Source organism: Otolemur garnettii, unplaced genomic scaffold (genome assembly GCF_000181295.1).
Source record: "Otolemur garnettii isolate 467f Iridium unplaced genomic scaffold, OtoGar3 scaffold00001, whole genome shotgun sequence".
Lineage (NCBI taxonomy): Eukaryota > Metazoa > Chordata > Mammalia > Primates > Galagidae > Otolemur > Otolemur garnettii.
In genome coordinates this window covers 16,953,752-16,967,760 of record NW_003852396.1, presented here as the reverse complement: position 1 = coordinate 16,967,760, position 14,009 = coordinate 16,953,752, and the positions used below count along the sequence as shown (strand labels likewise).

Sequence of the window (14,009 nt, the reverse complement as noted above, 5' to 3'; positions counted from 1 at the left end):
GTTTTCTCTAGAGCAGCGGTTCTCCACCTGTGGGTCGTAACCCACAGGAACTGTATTAAAGGGCCGCAGCATTCGGAAGGTTGAGAACCACTGCTTTAGAGGGAGCCTAAAGGAGACCACCACCCCAGGAGTGGGTTGGCACAGGGAAGATGTGTGACAAGGGTGGATAGCAAGACTCCCAGCCGGCTGCGGAAGAATACACCAAACAGAGCCAGGCACAGCAGGAAGGCAGATCAATACAATACAGGCCTGGGCCAGTGCGGTTTGGATCAGCTTCTGGGAAGTGACCACGTTGAACTGGACATCTGAGAAGAAAGGAGTCTTACTGCACGAGGTCATAATTTCCCAAGCTCCCACTTCTCAAACTTTTATATGCCCCTATTTTCTTTTGCTACATTCACAAATGAATGGTTAACAGTGGTTACTAGAAGCTTCCTCTGAATCGCAGAGGATAACAGTGAGATTTTCACATTAACCCTTGTGCTGGCTACCCTGCTTTAAAGAAGAAAAACTGTCCATAGAATTTTTTATGAAATTTGGAACAGGGTCAGATGTCAATATTGCTCTTTCAGCATTAATATGGCCATCAGGAGAGCTACAATTTAGCCAGTGCGTATTTGGTAATCTATTTTTTATGATTTACAGCAAAGAATTAATATTTAATGTTTCCAAAGTCCGGGTTTTGTGGTTTCTTTCAGATGCTAAGAATGTAAAATCCATTATAGAGAAACTCCTTATCCATTGCAACCTTCTGATTGTTGTGTTTTGTCAGGTAGAAGTTTCAAATAAATAACTAACATTAACCTAATGGGCTAGGACACTAGGGTGAAATTGAAAAAGAAATTCCATAGGAAATGAGATTGGAATGATTAAAATATTCAAGGGATTACTTCAAATGAAAGTAAGAAAAACACAAGTTATATAGATGAGAATATGTAGGTTAGAATAATAACACTTCTGTTTCTTATTCTCCAGATGTTAAGAGAGACTAGCTCTCAAAAGCTGTTGACCTCTTGTTTATGATGACTGCCTCCGGCGCTCTTGTCCAACTCTATTAGGGGCAGAACCTCCCCCCTCATGACCCCCTTCTCTGTCTACTTCATGACTTGGGAGAATTCTCTTCTCCTTTTACTCTCCCTTCTCCTTCACATTAAAGCTGCCCCTGAAGAGCCAACATTGGCTGCTTGCTCTGCGTGCTACACTGAGGCTGAAGCCGCAGGTCACTGTCCAGCAAAGACTTAACAGTCTGCCAAATTTAATTTTCTTCAAAAATATTCTTCAATATCTGTTGTGTCCCACGGATACGTAATAGAAAATGCAGAAGGGAAGTTTTGACTTTCTGCTCTCAGATTTTTCATCTAACAGCGGAAACGGTTACGCCTGCACCAAATACAGACGCAGCTTGATGACTCTCACCCCACTCTCCGGGCCTCTGGTCCCAACAGTGGCCACCTTGCTTTCGTTGCTGGTCTTTTGAAAGACCAGGCCTACAGATTTCCTGTCCCAGTGAAAGATCTCTTAGAGTTCTGCTTTGCTTGCCTTGTATGAAGAAAATTTTCCCTGTGAGACAATGTTCTAAACAGAAGAGCGGTTCTACGGCACTGTTAATACAATACCATTGTTTGGTCACAGAATAAGGTAAATGGGTCTCTGTGGACATGTCTAGAAATCTACAAAGCATGATTTTCAACATCATTTATATGGGATTCTGATTTCCAAACAATTGTTCTGCATATGTTACAAATAAAGCACAGTGGGGACAGGTAACACAGATGTTATCATAAGGCACAACTAACCTCGATCATTCGCTGCTATCTGGTTGGGACTAGCACAGTTCCCTCCCATTTCGCATTGTTAGTCGACTACCTTCCTACATCACCTCTTCAAAGAAGCTTTCTCCGCTCACCCTATCTAAAATAGAAAATTTTAGGGTTTCTTCATCACTTACATCACCGCCTGAAATAGTACTTCTTTACCCATGTATTAATTTATGGTCTAGCTTACCCATTAGAATGTACATATCACAGGGTTTTGTCTGTCTTACAGCAGTGTTCCCACTGTTTTCAATAGTGTCTGACATATGCAAACATCTCGATAATTATTTGTTGAGAAAAGGAATGAGCGAACTGGACTTGATCATCCAGCTTTATGTCTCTCTACTCTCTAAAGCAGCTGAACTATCACAGTGCTTCATTTTCCTTAAAAAGGGGTATTGATTATCTGATCTCTAAGATCCTTGAAGGCCTGAAATTTTGTATTCTTTGCTGACTCAGTTATGATATTTACAAACATAAGAAAAGCTGGAGAGGGGCCTGGTAGGGTGGCTCACACCTGTAATCCTAGTACCCTGGAGGGCTGAGATACGAGCATCACTGGAAGCCAGGGGTTTGAGACCAGTCTGAGCAAGAGCAAGACCCAATCTCTACAAAAAATAAAAGATTACCTGGGTATGGAACATGCCTATGATCTCAGCTACTTGGGAGGCTGAGGCAGGAGGACTGCTTAAGCTTAGGAGCTGGAGGTTGCAGTGAGCTATGATGTTGCCATTCTACTCTAGCCTTCATGACAGAGTGAGACCTTACCCTAAGGGAAAGGAAGGGGGAGGGGAAGGGGGAGGGGAAGAAAAGGGGAAGGGAAGGTGGGGGGGAGAGGGGAAGGGGAAGGGAGGAGAAGGGGAGGGGAACAAAAGAGGAAGAGAAGGGAGAAGGGGAAGAGGGAAAGGGGAGGGAAGGGGAAGGGGAGGGCTGGTGGAGGGGAAAGGAAAGGGAAGACATGGAAATCTGGATAAGACAAAGACTCTTACACTTCATCACCACCTTCTTTTTTTGCCGTGACCCTAACGTAGAACCAGGTCTCCTGACTTTCCCAGCCCCCTTACTCTCTCCTCACTCTTCTCTCTTCATTCTGCCTTTCCTGTTCCATGAAACACATGCTAAAAATAGTGGAAATCTAGTTAAATTGAGTTAGATGTATAGGATGTACTCAAGCAGATAATAAAATCTTTATATTTCTGTTGCAGAATCCTAAGTTGTATAATAGAAGAATAGACTGCTACACAGATAGTGAAGTGTTCGAAATTCCCCCTTGGAGCAACAGTCCTTTGAAAATACAGAATTCTTGGGAGAGAAATCTTAAACTAATTCACATTAAGGTGTTAGTAAATTATTAAAACATTTCTTCTAATTGGAGGAACTAGATTCTTCAGTAAAAATGTGCCTTGAAAATTCAGACAAAATGTGTGGAAAGGAGAGGTTATGATGACAGATCAAATTTACTAACATCATGGTTTTACCTACCATCAGCCTTGTTAAGGCTTCTAATTTTCTTTTTAAAGAACACTATAAAACCACTCTGGAAGATACTAGAAAGAAAATAATCAGAGAAACTTTGTTGCAACTGGACCAAAAGAAGGAATGGGCCACACAGGTATATTTGAATTTTCTTAAAAAACAAAAAATCATTTTCTCCAATTTTTATTTGGATATGTTATAGTGGTTAAGAGGTTGGGTTCTTGGCTCTGTGCCCATGGACAGTGGTTACAGAGCCAGCCACGTACACCAAGGCTGGTAGGGTCAAACCCAGCCCAGGGCCAGCTAAACAATGATAACTGCAACCAAAAATAGCCGGTTGTTGTGGCAGACGCCTGTAGTTTCAGCTAGTTGGGAGGCTGAGGCAAGAGAGTCGCTTAAACCCAAGAGTCTGAGGTTGCTGTGAGCTCTGATGCCAACTTGGGTTCTAATAGTAGACAGCTTGAGTTTAAATTGCAGTTCTTCTACTTACTGACTCTATGACAAAATTTCTTACTTTTCTCTGCCTGTTTCCTAGTCTGTAAAGCGAGTGTAATCTATTTTACCTTAAAGAGATAGTGTGGGGGATGACTGATGTAAATAGCATAGTGTCTCCAAGGAAGCAAGAGCTCAGTGAACTGTTATTCAGTTATTTCCTAAGTATAATACAGTTGAGTATCCCTCATCTGAAATGTATTTCAGATTTCAAATTTTTTAGATTTTAGAATATTTGTATTCTATTGGTTGAGCATCCAAAAATCTGAAATGCTCCAAAATCTAAAACTTTTTTTTTTTTGAGACAGTCTTACTTTATCAACCTCAGTAGAGTAACATGGTGTCATAGCTCACCACAACCTCAAACTCTTGGGCTCAAGTGATCTTATTGCCTCAGCCTCCCATATGATGATAGCTCTTATGGTCATTCCTGAAAAATTGTTTTGAAGGGTGGACTGGGCACTGGCACCAATGCATTGCCTCCCAAGGGGAGTAAGTCAAAGGTAACCATAGTGATATTCAACAATGAGGTATACAGCACTTTTTCTAGAGTGAGTTTGCAAACTTAATTGTCAGATGTTGGATTATGTCCGTTACTATAAACCTAAAGAATGTCTGCTCATCCCCATTTCACCATCTTAATTGTGCAGCAGATTGTTGGGATGACTTCTTCGTGGTAGTCAGATTCAGTCAGTGGAGGCCAATGGAAGGGGAAGCTAGACATTGTCCAGTTCTCCCAATCATCTGTTTTCATATAACTCAGCAAAAATAATGTAGTAAGGTAGTAAAGAATGAAGAACTGAATCAGAAGTTCTTGGGTATGTTCCCAGAGTAATTTCTAAAACAATTTTAAATTTTAAACATATCATGCATCACCATTGCTAAAACTGTACATCACCATGAGGGAACTAACTCTTCCTCAATACAGAAACTTTTTTTTAGAATGCTGTAAAGTTCATTGACAAGAGCAGCTATCGAGCGATCTGGGAGAATGACTGGCTAAAAAACGAAGTAAGTGGAATTTGTCAAAATAAGCTATTTCTTCTTTCTCATTTTTTGGAACTGAAGGTGACTTTAATTATGAACTGAAGCTATGGGGAAAGCATGGCAATATGACCAACTGAGATAAGATGAGATTCAAGTGGAATCCTAACCTTATTACAAGCAGTCACTCAACACATACCAGAAATAACCTCACTAATAACCAGAAATAATGAGGGTTTACAATTCACACAGTGCGAAGTTTCTTTATGTTCTGAAATGGATTTGGTCTTTTTCATTAATGTGCTTCCTCCTGGTGGATGAGGGTGAGGCTAAAGGATCATTTTAACTTCATTCTTGACTGATTTAAATTGCCCTTTAGAAGTGACATGGTCTCCTTTGGATAAGGGTTCAGTCTTTTAGGCATTCTGCCCTCCTCCCTGCTCTTCTCCAAGACGGGCCCTTGGAAGAAGGGCTTACATGGCCTTTCATGGGTGTATAGTTAAAGAGGATTCATATTCATGGGGTTTCCTTTGCATCTTTGCCCCCGCTGCCTTTCGGCCGTGGAGAAAGTGCTGCACTCTGCTCCCTGCACTGATGACTTCTAAAATGCTTTGGCCTTTCTGACATTGTGTTGCAGCCAATTCCAAACTTTGCCTCTGGCAAAGTGTCCCTGCCCATTGCAGACTTCATCTCGTCCCAGCTTGATTTTTAGGTGCTCTTCATGCCTCCTCATGAGCATAAAGTAATTGCTGGACTCCCTAAACTAGCGCTATATAGTCAAATGGGGACTTCTCGAGTAGGGTCTCTCAATCTCTGCAATGATGACATTTTCAGCCAGGTCATTGTTTGTTATGAGGCACTGTCCTTCTTTCCTTAACACTGTACATACTGGTTCCTTTGCCCTCACCAACTCACCTCCCTACCCTCATTTGCCTAAAAAACTCCAACTGTTTCCTTCAGGCATGGACTTGATTGTCAATCTCCTTGTGAATCATTTTGTAACTCCCCCAAGAAGTCTCCCTCAGTGTTCTCTTGCTTCATTGCAACTCTTGCTAAAATAGGTTGAAATTGCCTGTTTTGGCACCTGTCTTCTTAATCTAGGCTCATTCAGTAGTTATTGGATGAGTGAATATCAATGAATATAGTATACTCACTGAAGGGATGAATCAAATAAATAGCTTAGATCCTGGGTGAAGGAAGCAATTATGTTAAAACCTTTGTGAATTATTTATGCTGTATTCAAGATGGCAGAATTACAGCATAAATCTCATCTCTCCTGAAGACCTATTGAAATGAAATTATAGAAGTATGAAAAAGAAATTATTTATGAAGACAATAAGGGGGAGTTAACTAGCAGGTGAGATTTCAACAATTTTCAGGAAGACAAAAAGCAGATGTGAGAGCTTGTGGTAAAGCAGATGCGGGAGCGAGAGGTAAAGCGGATGGGAGAGTGTGTGGTAAAGCGGATGGGAGAGTGTGTGGTAAAGCGGGTGTGGGAGCATGAGGTAAAGCAGATGTGAGAGCATGAGGTAAAGCCGATGTGAGAGCATGAGATAAAGCAGATGCGGGAGCGTGAGGTAAAGCGGATGGGAGAGTGTGTGGTAAAGCGGATTTGGGAGCGTGTGGTAAAGCAGGTGTGAGAGCATGAGGTAAAGCAGATGTGAGAGCGTGTGGTAAAGCGATGCGGGGAGCGTGTGGTAAAGCAGGTGTGAGAGCATGAGGTAAAGCAGATGTGAGAGCGTGTGGTAAAGCGATGCGGGGAGCGTGTGGTAAAGCAGATGTGAGAGCATGAGGTAAAGCGGATGTGGGAGCGTGAGGTAAAGCGGCTGTGAGAGCATGAGGTAAAGCAGATGTGAGACCATGAGGTAAAGCGGATGTGGGAGCGTGTGGTAAAGCGGGTGTGGGAGCGTGAGGTAAAGCAGATGGCGTGAGCCTGTGGTAACGCGGCTGTGGGAGCGTTTTACAGCATAAATAATTAACAAAGGTTTTAATATAATCTTCTTTCTAGAAGGAACAGAAAAAAATTAGGGGAATGAAAGGTCTTCAATTAATGTAATAAAATAAATCTGAAAATCATAGAATCTTAAATAAATAAATATATATATGAGATGTGAGCCTATTTATAAAAGTAGGCTTTAAGAGAAAAATCAAATATAAAATAGAAAACAGAGAACACTCTCACAACATGGAAGATGACAGACAGTACAAAAAAAAGGGAGAGGAAAAATAAGAGATATAGAGTTCTAATGTAAGGTCTTCAATATCTAACTAATACATAGTAATTCTATGAAAAAAGAATAGCAAAAGCAGAGGGAAGAAAATCATCATTGAAATAATAGAAAAAAACTTCTGGATGCTAAAAGGACATGATCTTTTAGAACTCTAGGAACACAGGAAAATCCTAAAAGTTTCTGGTAAGAGTTGATGAATAACCAACTGCAAGTGAATTAGAACAAAATTGGCATTCAATTTTTCAATAGCCAGATTCAGATGGAAAATTATTTTCAACTTAGAATTCTATAGTCAGCTAACTTAGATTTAGGACAAGAATAAAGCTGTTTTAAGAAATGCTCACAATATTTAATATTCAAATTTTTTCAGGAATTTACTTAACACAATTTAGCAAAACAAGAAGGTAAACTGAGTAAAAGAAAAATAGATGTTAATGAAAGGGAGGGCTTTTCTTTTCTATTAAAAAATAATCTGCAACTTGGAAAGGCACAGCCTTCAGTACAAGTGAAAGTGTATTTCCCAAAGAACAAAAGGACTGTCTGGCATACACAGGGAAAATTCTCTCCAGGTTCTCAATCAGGTTTGTTTATGCAAACAAAGGATTCAACCTTTTCCCATTCTGCCTGGTCAAAATAGTTGAGTTCTGGTTAGGCGTTTCCTAACCCCAAGCCAGAAGTCTCTTTCAGATGTTTCTCTGAAATGGCTACAGGTGATGGTGCTGGTGGTGGAGTGGGGGTGGTCCCAGCCACAGTTTATACTGGCTCCACTGGTTACAGGATCTGTTCTGAATCAAGGGTGTAAAGCCGCATGTTTATCAAGAACTCCTTTTTATGAGAACCTAAGGCTGTTCTTTCTCATTCTGCTATGGTTGCCTGGTTCTACTTTTAAACTTAGAACATCTCTGGCCCAGCATGATGGCACATGACTATAAGCTCAGTGCTTGGGAGGCTGAGCTTGGAGGATCACCTGAGGCCAGGATTCAAGACCAACCTGGACAACATAGTGAGACCCCTTTCTTTATAAAAGAAAAATTTTAAAAATTAGCCAAGCATGGTGGCATATAGTGAGCAGTGAGCTATGATCACATTATTGCACTCTAGTCTGAGTAACATTGTAAAGAGACCCTGTCTCAAAAAAAAAAAAAAAAAAAAAATATATATATATATATATATATATAAGAGCATCTCCATTAGCTACAGGGAGCCCATCTCATTTGGAGAGGTTGGGTCTTGTTTTACAGTTTCCTTGCACACAGAAAACAGCATACTTCCCAATGTACTAGGAAAGAAATGTTTAAGGATGATAATTTTGTTGTAAGCCTAAAAAGCATCCTGTCCAGATTGAAGCAAATCTCACTTCTGGGATCCAAACCCACATATTCAACAACCAGTTGTGCAACTCCACCTAAACACACCACACGCCACAGCCATCTCAAACTCTTAAATGGACTTCCTTTTTTCTCAAAACTGCCTCTGCTGTGCTATCTGTCCCAATTAAGGATCCTACCGCTATATAGTCACCCAAATCAGAAAGTCGTCCCTCAGTGTACTGGGAGGTTGATTCCAGGACACACACCAATATCAAAATCTGTGCATACTCAAATCCTTCAGTCTGCCCTGCTGAACGCTGTGTATAAAAATCTGACCCTTCATATGCACAAGTTTTTCATCTTGAGAATACCCCATTTCCAATCATCATTTGATTGAAAAAAATCTGTGTACAAGTAGATTTCACGGTGTACAAGTGAAATTCAAACACATGTTGTTCAAGGGTCAGCTGTATTTCGAGAAATGCCCTTTTCACTTCTCGAACCCAGAAGGCCTCCAGGTCCCATCAATTTACTTTTGACCACCTCTCCTTACCTTCCTTGCCATTGTTCAGGCCTTAGGATCTCTCACCCAGATCTTTCAATAGGTCTGATCTGGTTTTCCTCCCTGCAGACCGGAAACTTCCCTATCTCCTTCAAACTGCCTCAGAGTCATCTTTGTAAAACACAGACCTGCTCATGGTAGTCGGCTGCTTAAAACCTTTCGGTGACTGACTCTCCAATCAGTTTAGAGGTACTGGGGAGCACGAAAGCCCTCTCCTGGAGCAGCGGGTCAGGCCCACTTTGCATGCCCTGCAGAGAAATTTGGACTCTACCTATTCAAAGTAGGTAATAGGGAGTCCTCAACTCTGTTTCTCAGCAGCCTCGGTATTACTGGTTTCCAAGGACAGGAGTTTCTTAATTTTATCCAGCCTGATCCCCATTCTACTTGACATTCCCTTTACATCCAAACAATTAGCCTCCCAACCTGTGCTTAAACACCATCTATGAAATGAAAGTCACTGCCTTTTGAGAGAACTTCATCTACATGCAGCTCTTTTTAGCAAGATATTCTTAAGCACATCTTCAGAATAAACTTGTACATGTTCTCAGCCCTGGACCTATATTTTTATTTGCCTACCAAATATTCCACATGGATGTCCCCAAAACACTTCCAACTCAACATACCTAAGACAGAACTCATTAAATTTCTTCTCAAATTTTCTCCTCCTACATTTCCTTTCTCACCACCTGCCCAGAAACCCAAGATAAAAACGTTGCCGTCAGCTTCTGCTCTTGCCTTTCCTTGCTCCCTATTTGACTGAAAACAGATAATGAATCCAGGAAACAAGGATTTTAGTAAGTCATCTTCTAGACTGAGCACAGGGGCTCAGGCCTGTAATCCTAGCACTATGGGAAGCCAGGAGTTTGAGACCAGCATGAACAAAGGTGAGAGAAAAGATTTTTTTTTAATTAGCCAGATGTAGTGGCACGTGCCTACAGTCCCAGCTCTCAGGAGGCTGAGGCAGGAGGATCGCTTGAGTCCAGGAATTTGAGGTTGCAGTGAGCTGTGATGATATCACTGCCTTCTAGCCCTCTGTCTCGATACATACATACATACATACACTCTCTATAATAATTGACAATTATCTTTAAATTGCTTTTGTAAAGTCATAGTGAATAGGAGTTCATACTACCTCTCAAAACTAATTGCATATGTCCCCAATTTACTGGTTTTTTAGGTTTTTTTGTTTTAGTTTTTCTAATCCTTAATTTAAAGAAAGATATTTACAATTTAAAAAACTTGAGGTGAACTCAATAGTTAAGGACTATTAAGAAGATATTTAGTTCTTATACTTTTAATAAATGCAACAGTATAATCTTTTTTTTAGTTTTTTAAATTAAATCATAGCTGTGTACATTAATGTAATCATGGGGTACAATGTGCTGGTTTTATATACAATTTGAAATATTTTCATCAAACTGGTTAACATAGCCTTCACGGCATTTTCTTAGTTACTGTGTTTAGACATTTATATTCTACACCTAATAAATTTCACATGTACCCTTGTAAGATGCACTGTAGGTGTGGTCCCACCAATTACAACAGTATAATGTTAATCATAGTAACTTAACAATTCTACTTTTATAAAATGACATAGATCTTAGAGAAAATGACTATAAAAATTTATATTTGATAAGAAGGGCTGTTTTGGTGACTTGACTTGCCCTACTAAAGCTATAAAGTATGTTTTATTTTATTTTATTTTTTTACTTTCCACAGTTCAATGGAAACAGAAGACAGAAAAAAAACTTTAGTCATGAGCAAAAAAGAGCTTTGCAATAAAGGAAAAACTATTTTAAGGAAATTCAACAGACAGTTTCTCTGTATTTCCATAAATATTCATTTTAACATTATTAAATTTATTCACAAAATTAATTAAAACTATTTATGGTTATAAGTATTATCCCAAGAATTTAAAATTGCCTAGAAACAGAACATTGTAAGTCAATTAATTTCTTTGGGGAAGATTTAGAATGAGTAACAAGGGGAATTTAATAGTGGAACTCCTGGGAATGTCTATTTATCTCTCAACAATCACTGAAACTCAGAGCTCTGGGATCTTCTCTTGCAGGATCTTCTTTCTCTGGCCTCCTTTAGCATTTTACTAGAAAATGGAGAAAATTACAATTTTCCAGTGATTGAGACTAACTTAACAAATGGAAATTCAGAGAAACTAGACAAAGGGAATCAAAGAAATTATAAATCAGAGTTTTAAGTTGGGGAGGCATAAAACTAATTTAGAGCTTTCTGGAGAAAATGTCAAGAACATGTATATAAGAACATAGAATAGAACATAGAATAAGAACATACAGAGGCCAAGACCTCTACTAGTTTTAACTGAATCATCTTTTGCAATACCTATGTGTGTTTTTTGGATATGGGGGTGCTGTCATGGGAAGGGAAATGTGCTCTTCCACTTTTTCTTCCTTTTCTCCTTCTGACCCCAGAAATCCAAATTCTTTTTAATGATTATTAAAAAAAAAACTAGTTTTTTAATTTCCTTTAACATTGCAAAAGATCAAGAGGGAGACAACAATTGAAGAGAATATAACTTAATACTCTCAGGGGGTAGGTGAGGTCATAGGATATCATTAGTCTGAAAGATGTGATGAAAGTCCCCAAAAGGGCCTCATTCCCAGTTTTGGAAAGAGACCAAGAACTGTGTGTGCTGTCTCCCAAGCATGCCAAGCCCTTAGGTCAAATATTTCCAAATGGTCTATTAATTCCTCCTGTTTACAACCTCTAACTATAATTTTATTTCTCATCCTTTGACATTTAAAAATCACAAACTTTTCCTAAAGCCATTCAAGCTTGTAATCAGGTTAATTATGTCTCACATATGAGGTCCTAAAATGCCAAATCGTAGCTTTGCATTATTGGCTTAAATGGTTTTGCTAAATTGTTGGAGGTAGGTAACTAATGTATGTTTTTTTCCTAAGTCCAAGGCACCAGCAATACTAAGTCTTTTCTATGACACTGGTGTTGTTTTATATTACAATTATTTGTGCTTTTGTTCACTGGATTATAAACTCACTTAGGGAAGAAGCCATGGCTTGTTCACCTTTGTATCCTACATCTAGCTCAGAACTTTCCCCATAACAAGAATTCAGGCCTTTAATAAATGGCTATGTGATAGAGCTATGCATGTGGTAATATGCTGAATGCTTCAAAATTCTAAAATAGAACATGGCCCAGAGAAGCCAAAAGCCTGGACACCCCTGACCTCCAGGGAAAAAACCAGACTCGTGAGCAAATATTATTTGGCTCTTCCCTAATTATCTAGTTCCTCTCTTGCGTCTCCCCACTCCCACTGTGGGTCTATGCATGGAAAAATATTTGCACCTTTGCACGTGTGGTTGCTTCCGCCTAGATTACACCCTCTCGTGTCTGCCCAGGGAATTCCTACTTGCCTTTCAAGATCCAGAATAGAAGCCCTCTCTTCTATTAATTCTCCCGTATCCCTTGACACGTAACAGAAATAGGGTGAACCTCTCTCCTCCCACAGCGCCTGGACAGTTTCCACTGTTGTTTTTATCACATTGTTTTCTGTTTCCATAACCCTCTTTCCCAGTAAGCTATGAGATCTTTGAAAGTTACTGTGTCTTATTGATCCTTTGTTCCCAACATGTAATGTAGTTTCTGGCTGATAGTAGTCGTACAAAACAATTCAATGAATGGGTGAACAAACAATATTTTATCTCCCTGACAGTTCTCAGAACTATCTAGCACTGACAGAGGACATAACTGTATTACAGAGGCCGATACAACGGACTACTGGACCCATGCATCTCATCTTTAAACTACATCAAAAAGATAGCATTTTCCCAGTGTTATTAGTCTTTGTTGTATTGTTTGTAAGTACAATTAGATGTGTTCACATTTAGCTACTAATATGCCATATTGTTACGTTAATCCACCATATTTCCTTATTTATCTCTGTTTCTAAGTCATACATAGGTTCAACAGTGTTTTTGAAGAGTAGAAAAAGACAACTCCTGCTATCCTGTAATAACTGCCTTATCATGCAAACAAGTTCTGCTGATCTAGAAAGGTGTCCCATCCATCCCTTCTTATAGAGGAAGGACAAAGCAAGCAAACCCAGTAATAAATAATACACGATAGATCTTCCCCTTAGGCAAATGAACTTTTACGAGTTGAATTTATTATAGAAGACTTAATAGAACTAAACCGTAGGTGCCAACATCTCTCTATTCCTCTCTTCTGAGAACAGGTTGCAATTCACAGGAAAGAAGTTGAAGAATTAGAACATACTATTCAACAACTGGAAGAAGAAAATTTGGTGCTTATTGATCAACTATTCAACTGTAGACTTGTGGATCTCAAAATACCCAGGTGAAAGTTGTTAATATATCAAGGAAGTCTTTTGGGAACATTTGTATCTGTAAAGAGTCGAGTTTTTAAAATATGATGTAATTATCCAATGTTCTGGCCATATTGCAATAGTAAAAGGAAAAAAACTCACCAAATGGCCACAATGAAGGTACAAGGTTATTACCATTGACCATTGGTTCAGTGTAAACTTTGACCCATTTTTTCTAGCAAATGCACTGTAGTCATAACAGCAAAACATAACCTGAACATGACACTATCAACTTCAGGAACTGTCAGGTCAGCAGGAGAAATTGTCATAAAAATAAATGCCTAAGAGCGTATCAGAGGATACGTGAAGTTCAGAGTTAGCACAGGGAAGGGGTAATCAACTCTCTAGAAGTTTCTTGGAGGTGTTCTGGGCTTCTGGTTGGTTACTTTGTGGACTATAGAATTATTTTGTTTGATGAGAGCATCAAACTACTTTGTAGGCAGAGAAAATAGCCTGGCATTTCAAGCCACATTTATTCTTGCACAAGAGAAACCAAAAGGTTTTGTATACAGCTTTATATTTAAGATTAGCTATTTTTCTTACCTAACAAAAAAAAGGGGGGGGGAGTGTCTTAATGTATCAGTCCTGATGGAAAACTAGGGACCTGGAATATAAAATTAAAATTCAAGTGGCATTCATCATTTAGACAAGTAGTTAAAAATAAGAAATAAATTTATTGATATAAAAACAACAAAAATGTATTCAAGTCATGCTGAGACAGCTGCCGTTGATGCAGGCGAGGTTTGACGGGCAATCCCG

General features: G+C 39.3%; 1 protein-coding gene across 1 annotated transcript in view; it reads left to right on the top strand.

Annotated features, from left to right (window-relative positions):
• CCDC83 (coiled-coil domain containing 83) overlaps positions 1 to 14,009 on the top strand; it is a 45,071-nt gene that overhangs the window by 21,143 nt on the left and 9,919 nt on the right. The window contains exons 5-7 of the mRNA XM_003780848.1: positions 3,335 to 3,426; positions 4,725 to 4,793; positions 13,101 to 13,222. Coding sequence (XP_003780896.1) covers positions 3,335 to 3,426; positions 4,725 to 4,793; positions 13,101 to 13,222 — 283 coding nt within the window. The remainder of the gene's footprint in view (positions 1 to 3,334; positions 3,427 to 4,724; positions 4,794 to 13,100; positions 13,223 to 14,009) is intronic.